Source organism: Ischnura elegans, chromosome 1 (assembly GCF_921293095.1).
Source record: "Ischnura elegans chromosome 1, ioIscEleg1.1, whole genome shotgun sequence".
NCBI lineage: Eukaryota > Metazoa > Arthropoda > Insecta > Odonata > Coenagrionidae > Ischnura > Ischnura elegans.
The window spans coordinates 94,418,086-94,438,198 of record NC_060246.1 but is presented as its reverse complement, the minus strand read 5'-3'; the positions used below and the strand labels follow the sequence as shown (position 1 = coordinate 94,438,198).

Genomic DNA, 20,113 nt, shown 5'->3' with positions numbered 1-20,113 from the left:
TAATTAAAAGTCCACAAATTGACATCTCCTACATTCCCTCTCTCATCATTCTAAAATTTCTTTCATTGCAGGCACATTTTTTCTTCCACGTGATCAGCAACGGGCTAGGCCAGCACGTCACACAGATTATGAGGGCTTGGCTTATTTGGGTGAATTTCCACTTGCATGGGCTGCTTGCTGTGCAAATGAAAGTGTCTACAACCTTCTTATTGATGCAGGGGCTGATCCAGATGCCCAGGATTCATTTGGAAATGTAATATTGCACATGGTTGTAGTCTGCGATAAATTGGTGAGTTTAAAATTGAATACTTTTTAATGAAGATGTTTACAAAAAAATTATTGTCTGCATACTATGGGACACTTTAGAGCTCATCTGTTTGAAAACAAAACAGCTGCCATTAGTTAACTTGGATTACTCATCAGTTCACTTGAACTAAAATAGCTTTGTTATGCCTCTCATACATTGAAAAAATCTACATTTGATGTATTACCTGAGTACGGGAGCAATGCATAAAAAAAGAACTGCCAAACATTTGCTAGCCCATACATGTTATTGCCATTATTTTTTATCTCGTATGTATAACTTTTTTTTATGCATACATGGTTTTAGCTTTGAGTGAAAAAAGAGTACATGTATACATGATGGTCATGGTATGTCCTATCACATGTACCTATGTAATGTTATGTTGTATTATATGTAGGTATGGTTATGTTGTAGTGAATGAATTTTTTGAATTTATTGGTCCATGAGGAAAAGTATAGAGAAATATATACCTACGATGAGTGCTTGTATTTACGCTAGTGTTTAAATGAGTCCATTCTGTCATGTATATCATGTGGTATGCATAGCTGTCAGGATAACATGTGTGCTAAACTTTGACCGAGGAATGTTGTGAGCTCATTCCAGATCCAATTACTTGTAATGTATTACACAGTTATTACCCTTTGTCAATGTCTGTTCAAAATGAATGTTAAAGTCATTCTGTCAAAATATGATTTTTCTGCCATATCAATTCCTTAATATTGCCTTGATCTGGTTAAAAGTGACTGTTTTTCTATGTGTGGGGTCTTAACCATACTTTTTTCTTTTCTTGGCTTGTGTAGAAGAATAATATTAACAAAGGGTGATGTTACTTTTACAGGATATGTTTGGATATGCCTTACGTCATCCTAAACTTCCAGCAAGCAATGGTATTACAAACCATGCAGGACTTACTCCTCTCACATTAGCATGCAAATTAGGACGAGCTGAAGTTTTCAGGTATGTAAGCAGCTTGAATCCATAATATATGGAAAAGACTATTCTCTATCTTAAAACGTTAGGCGTAGCTAGTTAAAAATCATCTTCTATTGCATTTATGATTGATTTAAAATGTAGTATGGCCACAAAAAATATGTGTGTGTAAGTTTGATGTGCATCAAAGCTCTCTGCGCAAAAATACATCAACATGTAGAATAGGACACATACCTCCTGCCAAATATGACTGCTAAAAGAAAAAGAACAGTTCAAACAAATATTCAAAATTTAATAAACTCTAAATACCACCATTTAAACCACATAAAACATATTTTAATGTTTCACTTTTTTTCATTGATTTTTTTCAATAATCTGTATATTGCTTCTTGTGAATGAAACCTATCTTTACTTATATTATTTTGTTGGTGTTTGTGTGTAGTATTTTCAAAGAATTCATTCTTTGTGAGATACTTTTAAAATCTTTTATTGCCTTACTAGTTGATATCTGAACTTAAAGTATTTTGTCTTTCATAATTCCTCTGTAACATTGTTATTTTTGCAGGGAAATGTTGGAATTATCAGCCAGAGAATTCTGGAGATATTCAAACATTACATGCTCAGCATACCCCCTTAATGCCCTAGATACTCTTCTCCCTGATGGAAGAACAAGTGAGTACGTATCCCTGATCTATGAAGTGAAATAGCATGACAGAAGTTTACTTGATGAAAAAGACAAAGGTATAAAGGAAGGGTGGATATAAAAAGACCATATCAAGGTTCATAATGTGGATTGGATAGAATTCTTAAGAACTACGTAAATCAAGACAGTGATTGAAACAGAGGTCATTGGAATTACAAACTCTGTTGAAAGAAAAAATAGTCTGAAATGGGTTCATATTTTGATAAATATAAAAAAATGAGAGGTATCCTTAAGCTAATATGAGGCACGTTCTTTTTCTATGAAGGTGTGATTTGAATGTTTTTGTTATATAAGAACATTGGTTAGCAATCAAGCACACCACAAGAAGTCATTTATTTTGATATATTTTACGTTTGCCTTTTGTGGGGATGAATATGGCACTGTTGAAACAGGCCTTTTCTGATTGAATGAGTTTTTCAACAACATCAGTGATGGGAAATAAAAACTAGGTATCAAAGGGTGTATTTTCTGTGATGTTGTATCAATAAGTGTCTATGCTATGATGTCATGCATCCACAGTATGAATGATGATTCTTTGGAATATAAGCGTAGCCTGTTTTTGTGTGGATTTATCACTCCTTTCCTTACAGCAAGTTTAAGCGTTAAATTTTCTATCTCTAGTCTTGCAAATACATGTTCTAAATCCTTGAAAAAAAAAAATCATTTAGCTCCGTAAACTATTTTTTTTCCATTCATGAACTTTTTCTCAAGAAGAATAAATGAATTGGTGTTGTTATGTATGGTATGGAGCTATGAAAGCTAAGATTTGAGTTTGTTGAGTTGAAGTTTTTAAGAGCCGACAGCACTATTTTGTATTATGTACCTCATAGTATGGGCTAATACTCATGGCTCTAACTCTCAAGTTTGTATAATCAGTGGGTTACAGGGTGATTGTTTCATTGATATGATTCTGAGTTTTTATTTTCAAACATGGTGGTTTTGTTCCATAACTTTCAGACTGGAACTCTGCCCTTTTCATAATTTTAAATGGAACGAAAGAAGAGCATTTGGATATGCTGGATGGAGGTATTATTCAGAGGCTATTAGAAGAAAAATGGAAGACTTTCGCCAGGGTAAGGATGTTTTTCCTTTGTTGCTTAAGTGTTGAGGCTGAAGTTGTTCCTTTCCATTTGTGAGTTCATTATTAAAAATTATTAGGTCAGTTAAGAGGATGCATCAATCCTGATGTGCTGACTCCACCTGTGAATCCATGTGAATTTATTTTTTTTTAAATTTTGATGTAGGTTGCAGATGATCCCTTTCGGGAAAACTTGGCGAAGAGATTATTAATGCATTCTATGATAAGGTTTACACTTAGGTGAAAAGCTCCATATAATGATACATTCTTGACCATTTTCTCTGAGTAAGCAAATACGTAACTGGCTAACTACCCTTCATATCATACTTGGATTGGATCCTTGTACATCGATTTTTTGCCCTTAATCATAGAAGAGATATGCCTGCTAACACTCTTTGTATTTTTGCCAACATCTTACATTGTTCTTACGCACAGTTTGTGAATCCTTAGCTGTGGTAGGGAGTGCTCTTGAAGGGTGGATGTATGGGACTGCATCAATATTTCCTCCTGGGTCTTCCTGAGTTCAGGGGGTGGGGTCCCCTCCTTGACTTTCTGTCTACAGCTGCTATGTATCTACCTTCCTCTCCACTCAAGAGGGGAGAACAAGTGATGAATCTCAGAAGTGCACTTTTTTGGGTTTTTGAGACCCTGTGCATGGCCCATGGAGCCTCAATGGGGTCTCACACCATTGGTTAGGACATGTAAATTTTGCCACAGGGTCAATGCACAGTGCTCCCTTTGCCAAAGATGTGCATTTTGAATCATGGAAATATGTATATATGTGGAGGCAAAATATTGCGTCTTCTGACTTTTGAGTAATTATCTCATCAAGTATCCTCAAGGACACTTTATCCACAATTCATTTTATGCAAAGAAAGTAATTGGACAGGTGCAAGGGCGGATCCAGGATTTCTTTCTGGGGGAGGGGCACAAGCAAGGCCATATCCAGGATTTTGTTCTGGGGGGGGGGTTATATATATTTTTTCTCCATTTTGACTCCTGAGCACAAAGATACCTCGTAATACAAAATGAACACAATGATAATGGGACCATATTAAAATCTTCCATATTTTTAAGGGTCTGGGAGGGACACGTGCCCCCATGTCCCACTTTAGATCCGCCTATTTGTAGGTGAAAAATTCAATGAGGCAGGAAAGTATCATAAAGAAATTCGTGGCTGGAGGATATTTGTGCATTCTGACCAAATTGGATTAGGATTATTGTAGATGGGTTGATCACAGTATCAAGACTCATGACTGAAGATTGCTTTTTTTAATCTTCACACACCATGCACTCAAGACTGAATATTCATAGAAACATAAGCCGGGTAACCTACAAGAGTTTCATTTTGACTCCAGTGCCGCAGAATTCCCACATCTAATCCATATCACTTGTAGTGGTTGTTTCTTTTTAATCGAAGTACATACATACATATACATATTATAGTGATATCAAGGAAAATTTCTCTTACAGAGGCAATTCTTGAAGAGGCTGGCTATTCTCTTTCTTCACCTTCTTACTCTGAGTACAGCTGTTTACCTTAGGCCTACTGATCGTAATGCTCCCCTTTTGGGTAATGTATATTTTTATGAATCGAAATACAGGTTTTTATAAAAACTGAAGAGAAATGGATTTATGTCTCGTTCATATATTACCAATATACTTTTAGCATGCTATTTGATTTCTTTCTGATAGCTGCTGTCACGTTATGATTGAAAAAATTCTACTTATTTAAGGTGGAACAGATTGGCAGGATATTCTGCGTTATGGTTTTGAAATAGGAACTGTTGCTGGTGTGTTATCCTATGTTCTATTTCAACAAGGGGGTGAAATAAAAAATCAAGGCCTTGTATCCTTCTTAAAACAACAGGTAAATCATAGAATTAGCTATAGTAAATCAGAATTGGCATTTAATATGAATTTCAGTTATCCCTTTTATTATATATTTTTTGGCGGCATAGCTTTTTTCGATGTCTCTGAAATTGAACTTATTTGATATGTTAACTTTCACTAATTACCATGTTATTTCTAATTTTATGTAGAGCCATGCTCCTGCAAAGGCTATTTTTCTCTTATCAAACATACTCATATTGGCATGCATACCATTTCGTTTGGCTAATGATAAGCGCACTGAAGAAGCCATCCTCCTATTTGCCGTCCCTGGGTCCTGGTTCCTCCTGATGTTCTTTGCTGGGTGGGTAAGAACCACTTTTTCGCAAGTAGCTACTCTCCAGTTTATTTTTAGTATTATTTTTAGGTGTTTAGTGAGAGATAATATCAGTTTTATCAAATTAGGGAAGAACTCCAAAGTTTTTCTAGAATAAAAAGAATGGAAAAATTGTAAGAATGTTGAACGTGAGAGGCTGGAAATGGAGAGCAGAGCATAGATAACTCAAATATTTGTGCCTTCACGTAAATATTTTCATGAGAAAATGATGGTGGCAGCAGTATATGAGTATGTTAATGAATATGTTGTCGAAAATACTTGTTATAGCAGGCCAATTGCTCTTTAATATTTTGCATTGCCATCAATAATTTATCAATCTTGCCTGTAAATTTTCATTTCATAAGAGCCTCTACCAACATTTCACTTTTGGAATTCTGTCAGTTTATTTATAGTTGATATCTATGAAATTTATTTGCATTTTAGTATTTGTCAGTTTAGTAAATAATGAAGTTCATATGTGGGTTACTCTAAATCTCTCAATCGACTACCTTTTACGTTCTCCAGCCTTAACTAATCTTTTTTTTTTGCTTTGATTTCAGAGCCGTGAGGCTAACTGGCCCCTTTGTGACAATGATTTATAGCATGATCACTGGTGACATGCTTACCTTTGGCATCATTTATTCTGTGATGCTTTTTGGCTTTTCTCAGTCATTCTTCTTCTTGTACAAGGGCTCTCCAGCAGCAAAAACTTCCCTCTATGGTTCATATCCATCAACTTGGATGGCACTATTTCAAATAACTCTTGGAGATTACAATGTAAGCCTATAAGTTATGCTGATTACTTAAAGATAATGAAGTCTGGGGTGCAGCTAGTAATTAAGGCTGGGGGGAGGGGTTAGGTGCAACTAATACTGGGGTGCGTGGGGGTATGGAATACCCACCAGGATAAACAGTAGGTGCAAGCTTAATAAATTGCGGAATTTTAAGATAAATGGTTCAAAATGGTGAGCTTCACGACTTTCTGAGGGATATTTTATTAATACTTACTCTGTTATATTAGTAATATCAGTCCAATTAAGTAAAATGGATTAAACTTAAAAATTTCTCTCAGCTCTGGGAGGGGGTTTCATCCCCCAAAACCCCCCCCTTGCTGCGCCACTGAATGAAGTAAAGTGTTTATCACCTAGGGTGTGGTTATCATGATGTATTTTAATTTCCTCTCAAACTCGGATCTTGGCATCTTACTAATAATTTAGTGAAAACCCTTCACGACAACTTCCATGTAGTGAAATTTTATGAAAACAGCTTGGAAATTATTTTGTGGGGGACGAGGAGGAATGTAGGAGTATTCATTATTTTCCATGAAGAAAATTGGATTTATAGTTTAAGAGCAAAATTCCTAACCTGTGGCATTGTTGAAAAATGAGTGTGTATTTCCTTAATTTGTCACTCAGGTTGCATACACTCGTAGTGTGTGTGTGTGGTGACCCATAGAAATTTAGGTTTGAAGACTTCTCTAGATTCCAGGGATTAATTGAAATAAAAAAAAACACATAAAATAAAATGCCAATCCTCCCCCTATCTAAATAATCAACAGAGGTTGAGATCCTCTGAGTACTCATGGTGTCGGATAAATTAACTAATTTTAAAATGCATGAAGAGCAGTGGTACGAACTACATTTTCAATTGAAAAAAGCCTCTAGAATACAATTACGGCCAACTCCATATCTTTCTGCAATATCTTCTAGAGAAATTAAAGTGCAGATTAAAAACCTGAATGAAGACATAACGGGCCCTGCCTCAAGCACCAAGAGAACTACTTCAAAAGTTCCTTCTTGTCCTATTTTCTGCAAATTCATTATTTATGGCATCGCAGTTCAAGTTTTGCTATAATCCTAACTTAGCACATTTAAAGCCCTATCAAAGAGGGCACCTGCGGGCAGACAGAACCCACATAATAAGTCTGCTGATGGCAGTGCCCTTCGAGGCAGCTCCAGTACAGATCATTGCTGATTGCCTAACAGAAAGTGCCCCTTGGACTTCGACACCCCTAGGCATGTTCCTAATTTGCCTTACGGTAAAGCCGGCCCCGAAAACACGCTCACGTAATGTCAATGCAACTTCAGGCGACAAAGCAGAAATGTTTGAAAATGTTCCACAAGAAATTCCAAGTTTTTTCAACCAAAATTGGCCATTAAAATAAATGTGTTGCATTACTTATTGAACTAACCTCATACATAGTTAGGAAAATGTATCCATCAGTGAGTGAGTGAATCAGTCACACTTGGGGCTTTATATGTTATGAGGATAATTTCTTGTCCCTTCAAAATACCTCCCTGCAGGACTATACTGCATATGCCATATTTTTGACTCACTTCTTCAATCTAAAGCCATCCTGTGACAACGCAACTTGAACAGCATCTCTGTTGGCTAAAACTCTTACCACAAAGTTGCCATCTTCACCGTCCCATCAAATTTTTTACGTTGAGGTTTTACTGTACATGCATGTAAGGTCTACCTGTTGTCATTTGATAACCCAATATACACCTTCAATGCTGTGTGATTGCATTTCAGTTCTTGGGAAAGTAAATACAGCATACTCCCGATCAGGGGCGCAGCTAAGAATTAAGGCTCGGGGGGGGGGGGGGGGGTTTAGGTGCATCGAATAACTCCATCAAGTTCACGATGGAAACAGAAGAAAATAGATGTCTTCCCTTTTTAGATGCCCTGGTTGAAAGGAGGAATAACGGCACACTGGGTCACGCTGTGTTCCGGAAGAAGACTCACACGGATCGCTACCTAAACGCTTTGTCGCATCATCACAACCAACAGAAGATGTCAGTAGTAAGAATCCTGCTAAGAAGAGCCATAACATTATCGGATGCCTCCTCCCTGGAGAATGAGAAGAAACACGTACGCAAGGCACTACAGGGCAACGGATACAACAAAAACGTCATCCTCAAAGAGGAAAAGAAGATTGACGAGGCCCTAAAAAGGACCGTAGAACCTGCTCTTGGAGATACGGAAAAACCTACAGCTTTTGCCTTCCTACCGTACATTGGAGGGACGAGTGAAAAGATAGCCCATGTGCTCTCGAAGCATGGCATAGTGACAAGATTCACCTGTCCTGCAAAAACATCCAGCTTCCTAAGCAAAGCCAAGGATAAAGTCCCTGCAGAAAACCATTGTGGTGTGTACCAAGTCAATTGCACCTGTGGCAGAGCATACATCAGACAAACTTGCAGACCCCTCAAGGTCAAGGACTCCAAGAACACCAAAGAGCCAACCAACGGAACCAACAACTACGCCTCTCGGCCATAGCTGAGCACTCTTGGAGTGGGCCGAATCACAATCCCGACCATGACAATGCAAAAGTCATTGCCAATGAAAAGAGATACTTCCCTCCGATCCGCCTCCTCCGATTAGGGAAGCTATAGAGATTATGAAGACACCGAACAACCTCAATAGTGAGGACGGATACCAGCTCCCTAACACATGGAGAAGAGTCCTCAAGAGTGAACACGGAGAGACAGGACAGAGCTGGGAGATTAAAGCCACAGCTGGGAGCTTATTATCTAACCAATGAGAAGCCACCCGGCCTCCTTAACCAGCCAATGAGAAGACACCAGCCTCCTACGGGGTGTATAAGAGACGGGCGATACCACGGATCTCCACTTCATTGACCTGAAGAAGCCTGCTGCAATGCCGGCAAAACTGTCGTCTGCAGAGATGAATCTACGCGGTAGTAACCCCGAAAACCAGTCTGCTGAATCCATATGATGAAAGCAGAGGAGGCTTGAAAAATTTTTTAGAGCCATTCCATTCAAATTCATGTAGGCCCATATGAAAAATATTGGGTCCTCATTGGGGATATTTCTCAAAATAATATTTGTTGTATACACACATGTATAATTTACTAATTGACCTATTTTAACTTTGTGAGCTAATATTTCATTAAGTTAGAATCAATAAAAAATGGCAATTCTTGAGAGCTGGGGGAATGTTGTTCGAATTTAAATGTTTATCGAATGGGCTATAAGAAGACTCAAATGTTGAAATTTTGTTTATTTTGGTGTGATTTATTATTTCCTGCTCTGATAAGTAAGAAAACAGTTTAAAGTTTAATTGGGACTATAATATAGATAACAAAAAATTTTCTTTAAAAATCACAAAATTCTGTCAACTTAGACAATTTTTAATATATGTACATACTAACATTAGCTTGATGTGTAGTACCTACATATGTTGGTGGTGGTGTGTTTTTGAATGCCTACAATATTGTTGCTTTATTATGACACATGACTTTGAAGTTTGGAAAAATGAAATTTTTTCATTAAAGAGGCAACATGTATCTCAAAAAAATCCTTAAAATAAAATGACTCGTAATTTAATTGTAAGACACTTAATTTTAATCATTAATTATGAACAGCAAAAATACTGCCCATGTCTGTTTGCATTGCATGTCCTTAGTGTTGAAGTTGTTTTGTATTTTAGCCAACTTTGACAAGATACAGCTAATACTTGCTTTACTTTTAGTACTCTGAGCTGAGTTACACATTATATCCTACATTGTCCAAAACTGTGTTTACGGTTTTTATGGTTCTGGTGCCTATACTACTTCTCAACATGTTGATTGCTATGATGGGGAATACATATGCACATGTGATTGAGCAGAGTGAAAAAGAATGGATGAAACAGGTATGTACTGTATGAATGTTGAAGCTTGTTTTTTATCAGTTTATGACAGTGTTTAAGCATGGTCTGAGTTTGCAGTTACCCAATCCATATTGTTGCAATAATCTCAACTTGTATAAGAGAGTGTATATATAAGTATGGATTACAAAATTAAATTAAATGATGGAGGGGGACTTGTCAGAGGGGAGCCCTGGTAATTGAACACCTCTCTTGGTCAAATGTGCTGGCCTCATAATAACCCACCTACAGTTTGCGGACAACCATTGTGCAAAAATGCAGCTGTAAGCTTCTTTTTTTTAACATTCCCTTTTTATGAAGCAATTGAAAATGGTTACAAGACTGCCCAATCGATATACATAATTTTTTCCATTCAATTACCCTCGCTTGTTACTTTGTAAAATAGCAAAATAAGTTGCACTTGAATATCTGATTTTTTAATGTGTTATCACAGAAATTGTGTAGTTTTGAATCCGGATACCAGTGTGTCATGAAAAAAAATGATTCATTTTAGTGGGCCAAAATTGTGGTAACCCTGGAGAGGGCAGTGAGTCAAGCTGATGCTCACCATTACTTGCAAGAGTATAGCATTCAGCTGGGCCCAGGTAGTGGAGATGACCCTAACACTACTGAGCAACGAGGGGTAATGGTAATTAAAAGCAAAAGCAAAACGCGAGCTAAGCAGCGAAAAGGGGCTGTGTGCAATTGGAAGGTAATTATTGTATTAATCTGTGCTTATTTTATGTTAAAATGGAATTCATTGTGTTATTATCACTTATCTCATCATCAATTTGCTGGTTTTTAAGGCGGTGAATTATCTAAGTATGCAGATTTTTTGTTAGTGTCTTACAAATAATGGAAAATATCATTTGGTATTAGTTATTTTGTTCCAAATGCAATTTGCATCACATCATTGACAATGAAAGTAATTCAGTACATCAAAGTAGTGCTCGGCTGCTTAGGGAATGTTAAGACCATATTCATAGCCATGGTATGCAGTCAGCATGTTTGTGACCCAATGAAATATGTATTTTTTTAAATTGAGGGCTTAAAAATTTTGTTTCTATAGGATTAATTATTTCATGAAAAAAGCATGAAAAAGGATACCTTGTCTTGGGAAGAAAGTGTGTTCGTGCACTGTATCAGTTAATCAATTGTTTGTATAATGCCTATGAAGCATTAATTGATGTTGTTGGATGGAAACCTTCAACTGAGTTGATTATCTCATGCAAGTGATGTAAATTGCAAGATAAAGGCAATGTGACATCTGTTACAAGCAATGAACCTGTTTAAGCTAGCATGCTATTGGTTGTAGGTTTAAATACCCTAGTGCCAATTAGTGATGTTTAAAGTATTATACTGCCAAATTTTGAAATATTCATCCCATCTGGTGCAACTTTTGGATATGCCAATACAATATGCTTTTCCTTCTCTCTCTCTCTCTCTCTCCATAATGTCAATTGATTTGTAAGGAATATAGTGCATTCCTCTGCCTATAATATATTCATTTTTTCAGAGAGTTGGGAAGGTAACAATCAATGAACTCCGTAAGAGAGGAATGACAGGAGAACAGCTTAGAAGAATTATGTGGGGTAGAGCATCAATTTCAACTCCGACTCATGCCAACCTCATATCTGCTGCTCTGGGGTGAGTGCTGCTCTTGTTCTCTGCTGTACCTAAAATATTAATACTAATTCATGACTCTTTGGAAGTATGAGAAAATATTGGAAATCTCTTATTGGGAATTGATTTTATATCTTTCTTTTCACTTTTATCTCTTTTATAAAGAGGTGACAGGAGAGGTTTGACTCTTTCTTTGGTTGAAGTTTGAGCAATCTTTCTCCTTAACCCAGTCAAGGGATACCTTGACTTTAGTGCATATCATAAATTTATCCAGATGATGAGATTACTTTGGTACTCCTATGGTTTATAAGAAATTATATGTAAATAGTAATTCATTTCTCTGGACATCTGCTAGTCAGCATCATTTATCAGTTTGTGAAAATTTTTTTAAAGGTAACCCACTGACAATGGTGTTCTTTATTAAGTTCCATTCTGGTCCTTCCCCTTTTAATCCAATTCTCCATCTTTTGTCGGGTGTATAAGTATGTAGCGATTACTATGCTCGAATGAAATCCTTTTGAAGTTGCTTTAGAGGAGCGTTTAATACCACTTCATAATACAGACGTACTGATTTGGTAGCCGAGATGGCTTGCTTATATATTGGTGGCAAACTCTCTTGAATGCCATGCCAGAACTTCCTCAAATATTCTAGAATTTGTCTGGAAAGAGACAGAAAAAAAAATACAGGCCGGTACCGAGATTTGAACGCAGGCCGTCTGGCTGAAAGTCAAACGTGAACGGTCCAACATCTTGGTGTGGCAAATGGTGCGCCACAAGCATATATTGCTAAGGAATTCCTGGGAAATGCCAATTTTTATTGCTTGTGAAACTACTAAACTATGTTATGTTCGAGAACATACATAAATGCCTTTGTGAATATTTAATAAGATTGAATTGATAACAATTCAATCGTCACGTCAAATTTTTCAATGATGTTGGTATCCATGCATTGTGCAAACATTATACAGAAGTTATCCATAATATCAATGCAGAATGACTGCAGTTGATGGAGATACAGATGGCAATGGTGAAGGGCCTCCAAGTGGACCAACAGCTACAGATGCATTGACTGCAGCACTTGACCAAATTGCATTTGCTCATGATATTGACCTTAAGGGAGCTGCAGCTGGCCTACCAGATCCACCCCCTGATTATGCAGCTACTAGTCCTGCTCCCTCAAATGCTCCATGTACAGATCAGAGCAAACCAGGTTGGTTTAACATTTCTATATTGTTGCGTTATGGATTATCTATGCTAGTACATATACAGTGATGGAGGTAGTTGAATAACATGCAGGCTGAAATAGGTGAAGTATGGGAAATTCTATTAATTCATTATCCTGTCTTCTTTGATTTCTTTTTTCTTTTGCTATGAATTGTTTATCTAATAAAATTTCAACCTTTATAAATAATTAATAAAAATAGCTTTTGTCTAATTTTGCTTTCCTCCAAAGATAGGCAGTTCCATTTGTTCATCAGTCACTTCCTTATAGTGGAATGTTCTTACCCAGATAGCACAAAGTAAGAGAGTTATCCGTTTCTTATGGTTTTCTTACGGAAAAAAATGATAAGCAGCTTGTCTTAAGCTAAGGGGATTATGTAAGGCAAGGGTAAGATTTTATGGAAGAATAGGTAAGGAATGCCGTCAAATATCCTCAGACAATGTAAGTTGCTTCTGTTGGAGTGCCAGAGGTGGCTGAACAGCATACTACATATGCTTAAATGCTCATCCCGACATGAATTTAAAGCCTACCAGTGAAATTCAGCGAGTCTTTATAATAAGAGCTTAACAACTGATAACAGATTTTCACGTAAATAGAAAAAAATTAACCACAGCAAGCGAGTGGCTGTTGAAGATATAAAGCATAATACAAGTACTTTATCCTTGTGGTGGAAAGTAAAAATTAACACCAGGGAGAACCGAATGTATGACCAAGTGATCCACAGCTCAACACACTAACTATTACACCACGGCAGCTGATGAATGTGAAAGGCAAAGGCAAATAGTTACCATTTTAAAATCCAATTATTCAGGAAAACTTAGCTGGTGCGTGAATGAAAAAACTGAAATTATTGAAGGTCCACACAATCTATCCTTTATGAATTTAATTTTATGGTCTGATAACCCGATGAATACAATATATATATATTAGAGATTCCTTCCGGCGTTTTTATATTATTCTACGTTGCTATTCTTGTGAAATTATGTGTTTTTCTTACAACCATCATTTTGCCATCATTTCATAAATGTGAATGATTTTCAAAGTATGGCCGTATGATGTTATTTCTACTCATACTATAGACATGCCAAGAATGGAAAAATTTTTTTAATGAATACTCTAAAACGATGGAATAAAAACAACATCTATGGAAGTGATGATAGTTTGGCATCCATTTTGTCATTATGCTGGATGTTTGTCGGCCTGGCCATAAGAAACCCATTACAAGCTTACTTGATAAGTGCCTTCCTTAATTCTTCCTTTCAACTTTTCTCAATGACTTATAATTTATAATGTGCTAGATGCGTAGGTGATGTTATGAATATATTCATTATTAATTAAATGACTACATCATGCAAGCATAAAAAATTATTACTGTATATGCCTGCATAGCCTTGCTGGCAATCAATTTCAAATTGTGAAGTGAAAATTAATTTTTGCTTAAATTGAATGTACCAAACATGGTTGACCATATTATCAACGGTTTCTGACCAATGATATCTACTCTTATCTACTAAGATCACCATTTTATGACTAAGGATATTGGGAACTAAGGGTATTGACAATTTATTAATTTGATTGTAGAGCTAAGTAAGTCTACTTATGGTTAAATAATGAAGCATGAGTATTGATTATGCTTGCTACAATCACGAGCAATTGGATCAGAGTGTCATTGGTGGCATGTTGGGACATTATTCATGAACTCATTTTATACCAATTGGCAGAGATTTGTCATTTAAAAAATTCATAAAAACTAGGGATGGGTCGAATAGTAGATTTCTCGAATTCGAATATCGAATTCGAATATCAAATCATTGCTCGAATATTCGAATACCTCGAATTTCGAATACCTCGAATACTAAACTATGAATGTGAGAATGTTTGACTAGGTCGCCTATGCAGCAGGAAACCCAAGATTTTGGTGAGTAATTGTGATTGCCTTTAAGGGATTCAAACAGGAATTTAGCTGATTAATGGAATATTTTACTTTTATGTAAACAATAGGGTAGTTTCCTTCATCATAGAAAATGAAAGGCATAGATTGTGATTCGTTACCTACCATTGGTGTATTCATTATATACAAATTATTTGGTTCTAGAAATACCGGTCTAGACCAATGGCAATGGTCAATTTTATCCTCATTTGAAAAAGGCCAGATTGGCACCCATGTGATGCCACTCCATGTGACATCACAGGTACCTAGTTTCTACACGAAAGGATAGGAGTTTTACATCGTCTGACGTTACTAATGCATGCATGAGGCACACAGCTCAGGGAAACATGTCTTAGTAATCACTTATTAAAACTGGCTAAGGTCGGAAAGTTTTCTTCGTTTGATAAGGTAAGGTTTGGTAAGGTATCAGCGCTAAGAGCCTCGCCCAAGGTCACCTCACAAGGTGGGAGGGGGAACCAGAAATGCGTCACACGGACCTTTCCCCATCATTCCCACTAACGCGTCGCGTTTTCGCACGATGGAAAATTTTCACTTTTAATTTAATCGCGAAAAATAGATATCGTCCTATAAAAATCTAAAAGCGTTAAATACGTACTTCAGGAGTATTAATATTTCGATTTAGGCAATAAAAAAATAAAAGGAAAGCACCCTATATGAGCATTACGCCAAAATGCTAAGCCCCCGTCGTATTTCTTCGTCTTTCCGGCATTTATTTTCCTGCGTAAAATGCTTAAATAAAGTCATAAATATGTCGTGTTTGGTCTTATTCTTTCTTAAATTACGCGCATATTACTAATATTTCAATCCAATAAAAGTGTAATATCAATTGCCGAAAGTCATTGATAGACACCTTTCGGGCTAGTAGATGACTCATGCAGCAGTTGACCTCCAGTAAGGGGGAAATTCGAAGCAGGTAGGTAGAAAAAGGTCAGCGGGTGAGAAAAGGGGGTGGGTGCGAGACACGTTATTATTTTTCTCGCGCAACTTGATATTTTTTTCGAAGCTAAGGTCTTCGTAATACGATCCCTGCGCGAGGTCTGATCTTTTGTTTGATATCGGAGAAGAGAAAATCGTCAGAGTGGGTGAGGCTGGGTGTGTGCTGAAGGGAGGGGGATAGTGGAGATCGTGGGAAATGCGCCAATGTCACCATCCCACGGCACTGAGTTCCTCCTTGTGGTAGTTTCATCTCCTGGGGAAGATTCAAAATAATTGCCTGTCGTTATTAGCCGCAAAGGAGACATGGTAAACACCTCGTCTTATTTTTATCAAAAGACGAATGCGGGAAAATGGTCAGTGGGGGAGAAAGAGTGAAGGGTGAAACGCGATTCTATTATTTTCCGGTAACTTGATATTTTTTTCGAAGCTGAGGTCTTCGTAATACGATCCCTGCTCGAGTCGGGACCTTTTGTTTGATTTCGGAGAAGAGGAAATCGTCGGAGGGGGTGGGGCGAACGCTGAATGGACGGGGATAGCGGATCGTGGGAAATGCGCCAATGTCACTGTCCCACGGCACTGAGGTTCTCGTGATGGGGGACACCTGGGATTTTCGGATTTTTTTCACCCGATCAATTTCGGTTCCCCACGTCGAACTCTTTTCACCGCTCTAACGGCTCTAACCCGCGAATTTGATATAGTTCGTAAGGTTGCCTAAAACGGCGCTGCATGCACTAAACTACTAAAGTTCTCCTTTTCCGAGCCAACTACCAACGACGAGCGAGCGACAGTGTATGACGCGAAATTCAAAGTATTCGAGGTATTCGAGACGGCACCTTTGGCATAACTATTCGAGATCTCGAATATCGAATACTTTCTGGTATTCGAGTATTCGCGGATACTATTCGCACATCTCTAATAAAAACATAACATTCAGACTATGTACAGGAGAAATGAAAGGCGATTTCGGAGAGCCTGAGGAGATTAAAATTCAAAATATGCTTCAGATGAGGTTGGACATTTTTTTATTCTTATTTCAATACAGCATGCAGTCACAGTTAATAATGGTTAAAGAAAAATGTGTGTACTGCCTTTTGTTGACTAATTTTAAAACTTGTTACAGGAAAGTCACAACCATTAAAAATCAATGAGAGAAGTGCTACCTTCCCCTGGAGTATGGATGGTCAAAAGAATTCCAAAGATGTAAGCAAGTGATGAAGTTAATGCTAAATTTTCAGACTGAAAGTTATCATGGTATGAGTTTGGCTATAATAATTCAAAGTTACTGCATGGTAATTATAATTCATATATGAAGTTAATACTTGCAAAAAGTTGCCAATCTGCATTGATGCTGTATGGACCTGATTTTTTTCTCAGTCATATAATATTTTCTGTAAGAATTTTTGCTCAAAGTGAAACATTTCAGCATGTGATTTACAAATTTATAAAAATTTTCATTTTCCTTGTGCATATTTTTAAGGAAAAATATGTATTTGAAACTTAGCTAAAATACCTCAATACATATGCTCGTTGATACCCTTTTCCATTGATAAGTTGACCTTCCAATTTGACCTCTAAAGCCATTATGTTTTCATGTTGGTTGGTGTTTGTCAACGTAGAGCACACGTCCACGTTTTTCTTTGCATCTAGTGCCCCAATGAGGCATTTTGACAGATATAGTCCAGGCAAGCTGAATAGATCGGCAAGTTTCCTATTATGCAATAACTTGTACGGGAATATAAAGATATATGTGAAAATTAGCCAGCTGGCTATATAATTAAAAGAAAAATCCTATTTCATGTTTGTGATGTTTTATATCATTATTCTCTAAGAAAAACTTGTTTTTTTTTCGCACTTATTCATAGATTTTTGAAAGATTTTCAATACAATTGCGGTTGAGGCCAAGCATATTTGAATTAATTGTTTTAATCTATCTAAAAAACTGAGAGAATATGATTTAATCTCATGACAGCCGTGGATTCATGCAGAGGATCCTCTCCACCTCCTTGTGATTGGTGATGGAAGCCTGGAGGCAGATGCCGCAGCAGCATTGGCAGCTGCAGCTGCTGCAAGATGCCATCACAATGGTACGTCATGTTATCAATAAAGTAAATTATTAGTTGAAAATCTTGCTGAATCACAGGAGAAGTGGTAAAATTAAGTTTTGTTATTGTTGCTGTAATATCTAAGCAGAGAATTATAAGAATTACCATTTATAGTTATAACTTATGATTTAAAAAGTATTTCCAGTTCTAGCAACTTTCCTTAAAATTTTCTTTATAATCTTTCAATAAATATTTAAAATTTTCAGATCTCTATTGAGTTATTCTTTCTTAAAAATTTAGCTGTTGTTTGTCATTTCAAAATAAAATTTTTGAGATAGTCTGTGTCAGAGTTTGGGTGGACACATCATTTCCCAAATGATGCTGGTCGCTTATTGTGATTCTAAGGGGATCTAGTGAGGCATGGCTTCTTTCTTTAAAGTTGTTAAAAAGAGGCACACCAGTCTCAATAAGCTGCATGTGACTACAAGTAAGCCCACAAAGCAACATCCAACATCAGGGGTGCAGCTAGGAATTGAGGCTGGGGGGGTTAGGTGCAACTAATACTGGGGTGTGTGGGGGTATGGAATACCCACCAGGATAAATAGTAGGTGCGAGATTTATGAATTGCGGAATTTTAAGATAAACTGTTCAAAATGGTGAGTTTTACGGCTTTCTGAGGGATATTTTATCAATCCTTACACTATTCTATTAGTAATATCAATCCAATTAAGTAAAATGTAGAGATGTGCGAATACTATCCGCGAATACTCGAATACCTCGAATACTAGAAAGTATTCGATATTCGAGGTCTCGAATAGTTATGCTAAAGATACAGTCTCGAATACCTCGAATACTTTGAATTTATCGTCATACACTGTCGTACGCACGTCGTTGATAGTTGACGAATTACATCAAATTCGAGGATTTGAGCGGTGAAAAGAGTTCGGCGAGGGGAACCGAAAATGGTCGGGTGAAAAAATCCGAAAATCCCCGATTCCCCCTACCAGGAGAACCTCAGTGCCGTGGGATAGCAACCTTAGGGCATTTCCCACGATCCGCCATCCCCCTCCATTCAGCACTCGCCTCACCCACTCTGACGCTTTCCTCTTATCCGAAATCAAACAAAAGGTCCCAGCTCGTGCAGGGATCGTATTATGAAGAGCTTAGCTTCGAAAAAATACCAAGTTACACAAGAACAATAGAAATGTGTTTCGGGCCCTCCCTTTTCTTCCCCACTGACCTTTTTTTTCCTACCATCTTCGAAGTTCCCCATTTCTGCGGAGGTCAACCGCTGCATGAGTAATCTATTAGCACAAAAGGTGTCTAACAATGACTTTCGTCAGTTGATACTACACCTTTATTGGATTGAAATATTAGTAATGTTCGCGTAATTTCAAATAGAATAAGACCAAACACGATGTATTTCTGAGTTTATTTAAGCATTTTACGCAAATAAATCAATGTCAAAATACGACGGAGACTTATCATTCTGGCGAAACTCGATATCCTCGCAGCTGAGCTTCTCAGAAGTTGATGCGGTATTTTTTTTCGAAAACATATATCAAGTTACAATTTATGAGTTATGCTATGAATCTCTATTGCCACAGTCGAAGGGATATTTTCTCAGGATATTTGGTTTCTCCCCGCTAGCAATTCGAATTCATCTGCTTATCTCGTGAGAACTTCCAAAGATGGACGGAAAATAATTGAAGAAAATCTGGTGGAGAAGCACCTGTATTTTGCAAAATGCCTCGGATTGTCCGCTAGCACTTGACAGTAGGAGTGAGGGTAAAGCGAGCTACCTGTTGAAAATAAGAAGTTGGATGAAGCCGAGAATCAGATCGGCGTGCCGCAGAAATGGAGTTTGGTTGATAAGAATATATACATTAGACAGAAATCCATCGTAGCAGTGTAAAAGCCGAGATGGCATGCAATCATTTTTTCGCGAGGTGGTGTGTCCCCTTAGGATATTTGAAAGAGATGTTAGTTGAATCAACTATAAGCCCAAATTGTTTCCATAAAATTAAAATATTCCATTAATCAGCTAAATTCCGGTTTGAATCCTTTAAAGGAAATCTTAATTACGCGCCAAAATCCTGGGTTTCCTGCTGCATAGGCAACCTAGTCAAACATTCCCGCAATTATTGTTTTTTTGTCGTCCCCCCTGAAAAACGATAGATCGAGGTTCCACTGTATACCTTTTTATTCATACATTCATCAAGGGAAATAGAATCTTAGTAAGAAATAGGGAGCTTAAAGAAATAATATGCTTTGTGCAATTCTAGTATTCGAGGTATTCGAATATTCGAGCAATGATTTAATATTCGAATTCGATATTCGAGTTTGAGAAATCTGCTATTCGACCCATCTCTAGTAAAATGGATTACACTTGAAAATTTCTCTGAGCTCTGGTGGGGGGGGGGTTTTAACCCCCAAAACCCCCCCCTCGCTGCGCCACTGTCCAA

The 20,113-nt window shown here is 37.3% G+C and overlaps 1 protein-coding gene across 1 annotated transcript in view; it reads left to right on the top strand.

Annotated features, from left to right (window-relative positions):
* The window catches only part of LOC124166445, a 34,602-nt gene that overhangs the window by 7,745 nt on the left and 6,744 nt on the right, over positions 1–20,113 (top strand). Inside the window, exons 5-18 of the mRNA XM_046543979.1 lie at positions 72–289; positions 1,143–1,261; positions 1,800–1,906; positions 2,895–3,010; positions 4,489–4,588; positions 4,752–4,885; positions 5,058–5,209; positions 5,782–5,998; positions 9,719–9,880; positions 10,389–10,586; positions 11,391–11,521; positions 12,490–12,707; positions 16,727–16,806; positions 17,576–17,690. Coding sequence (XP_046399935.1) covers positions 72–289; positions 1,143–1,261; positions 1,800–1,906; positions 2,895–3,010; positions 4,489–4,588; positions 4,752–4,885; positions 5,058–5,209; positions 5,782–5,998; positions 9,719–9,880; positions 10,389–10,586; positions 11,391–11,521; positions 12,490–12,707; positions 16,727–16,806; positions 17,576–17,690 — 2,067 coding nt within the window. The remainder of the gene's footprint in view (positions 1–71; positions 290–1,142; positions 1,262–1,799; positions 1,907–2,894; positions 3,011–4,488; positions 4,589–4,751; positions 4,886–5,057; positions 5,210–5,781; positions 5,999–9,718; positions 9,881–10,388; positions 10,587–11,390; positions 11,522–12,489; positions 12,708–16,726; positions 16,807–17,575; positions 17,691–20,113) is intronic.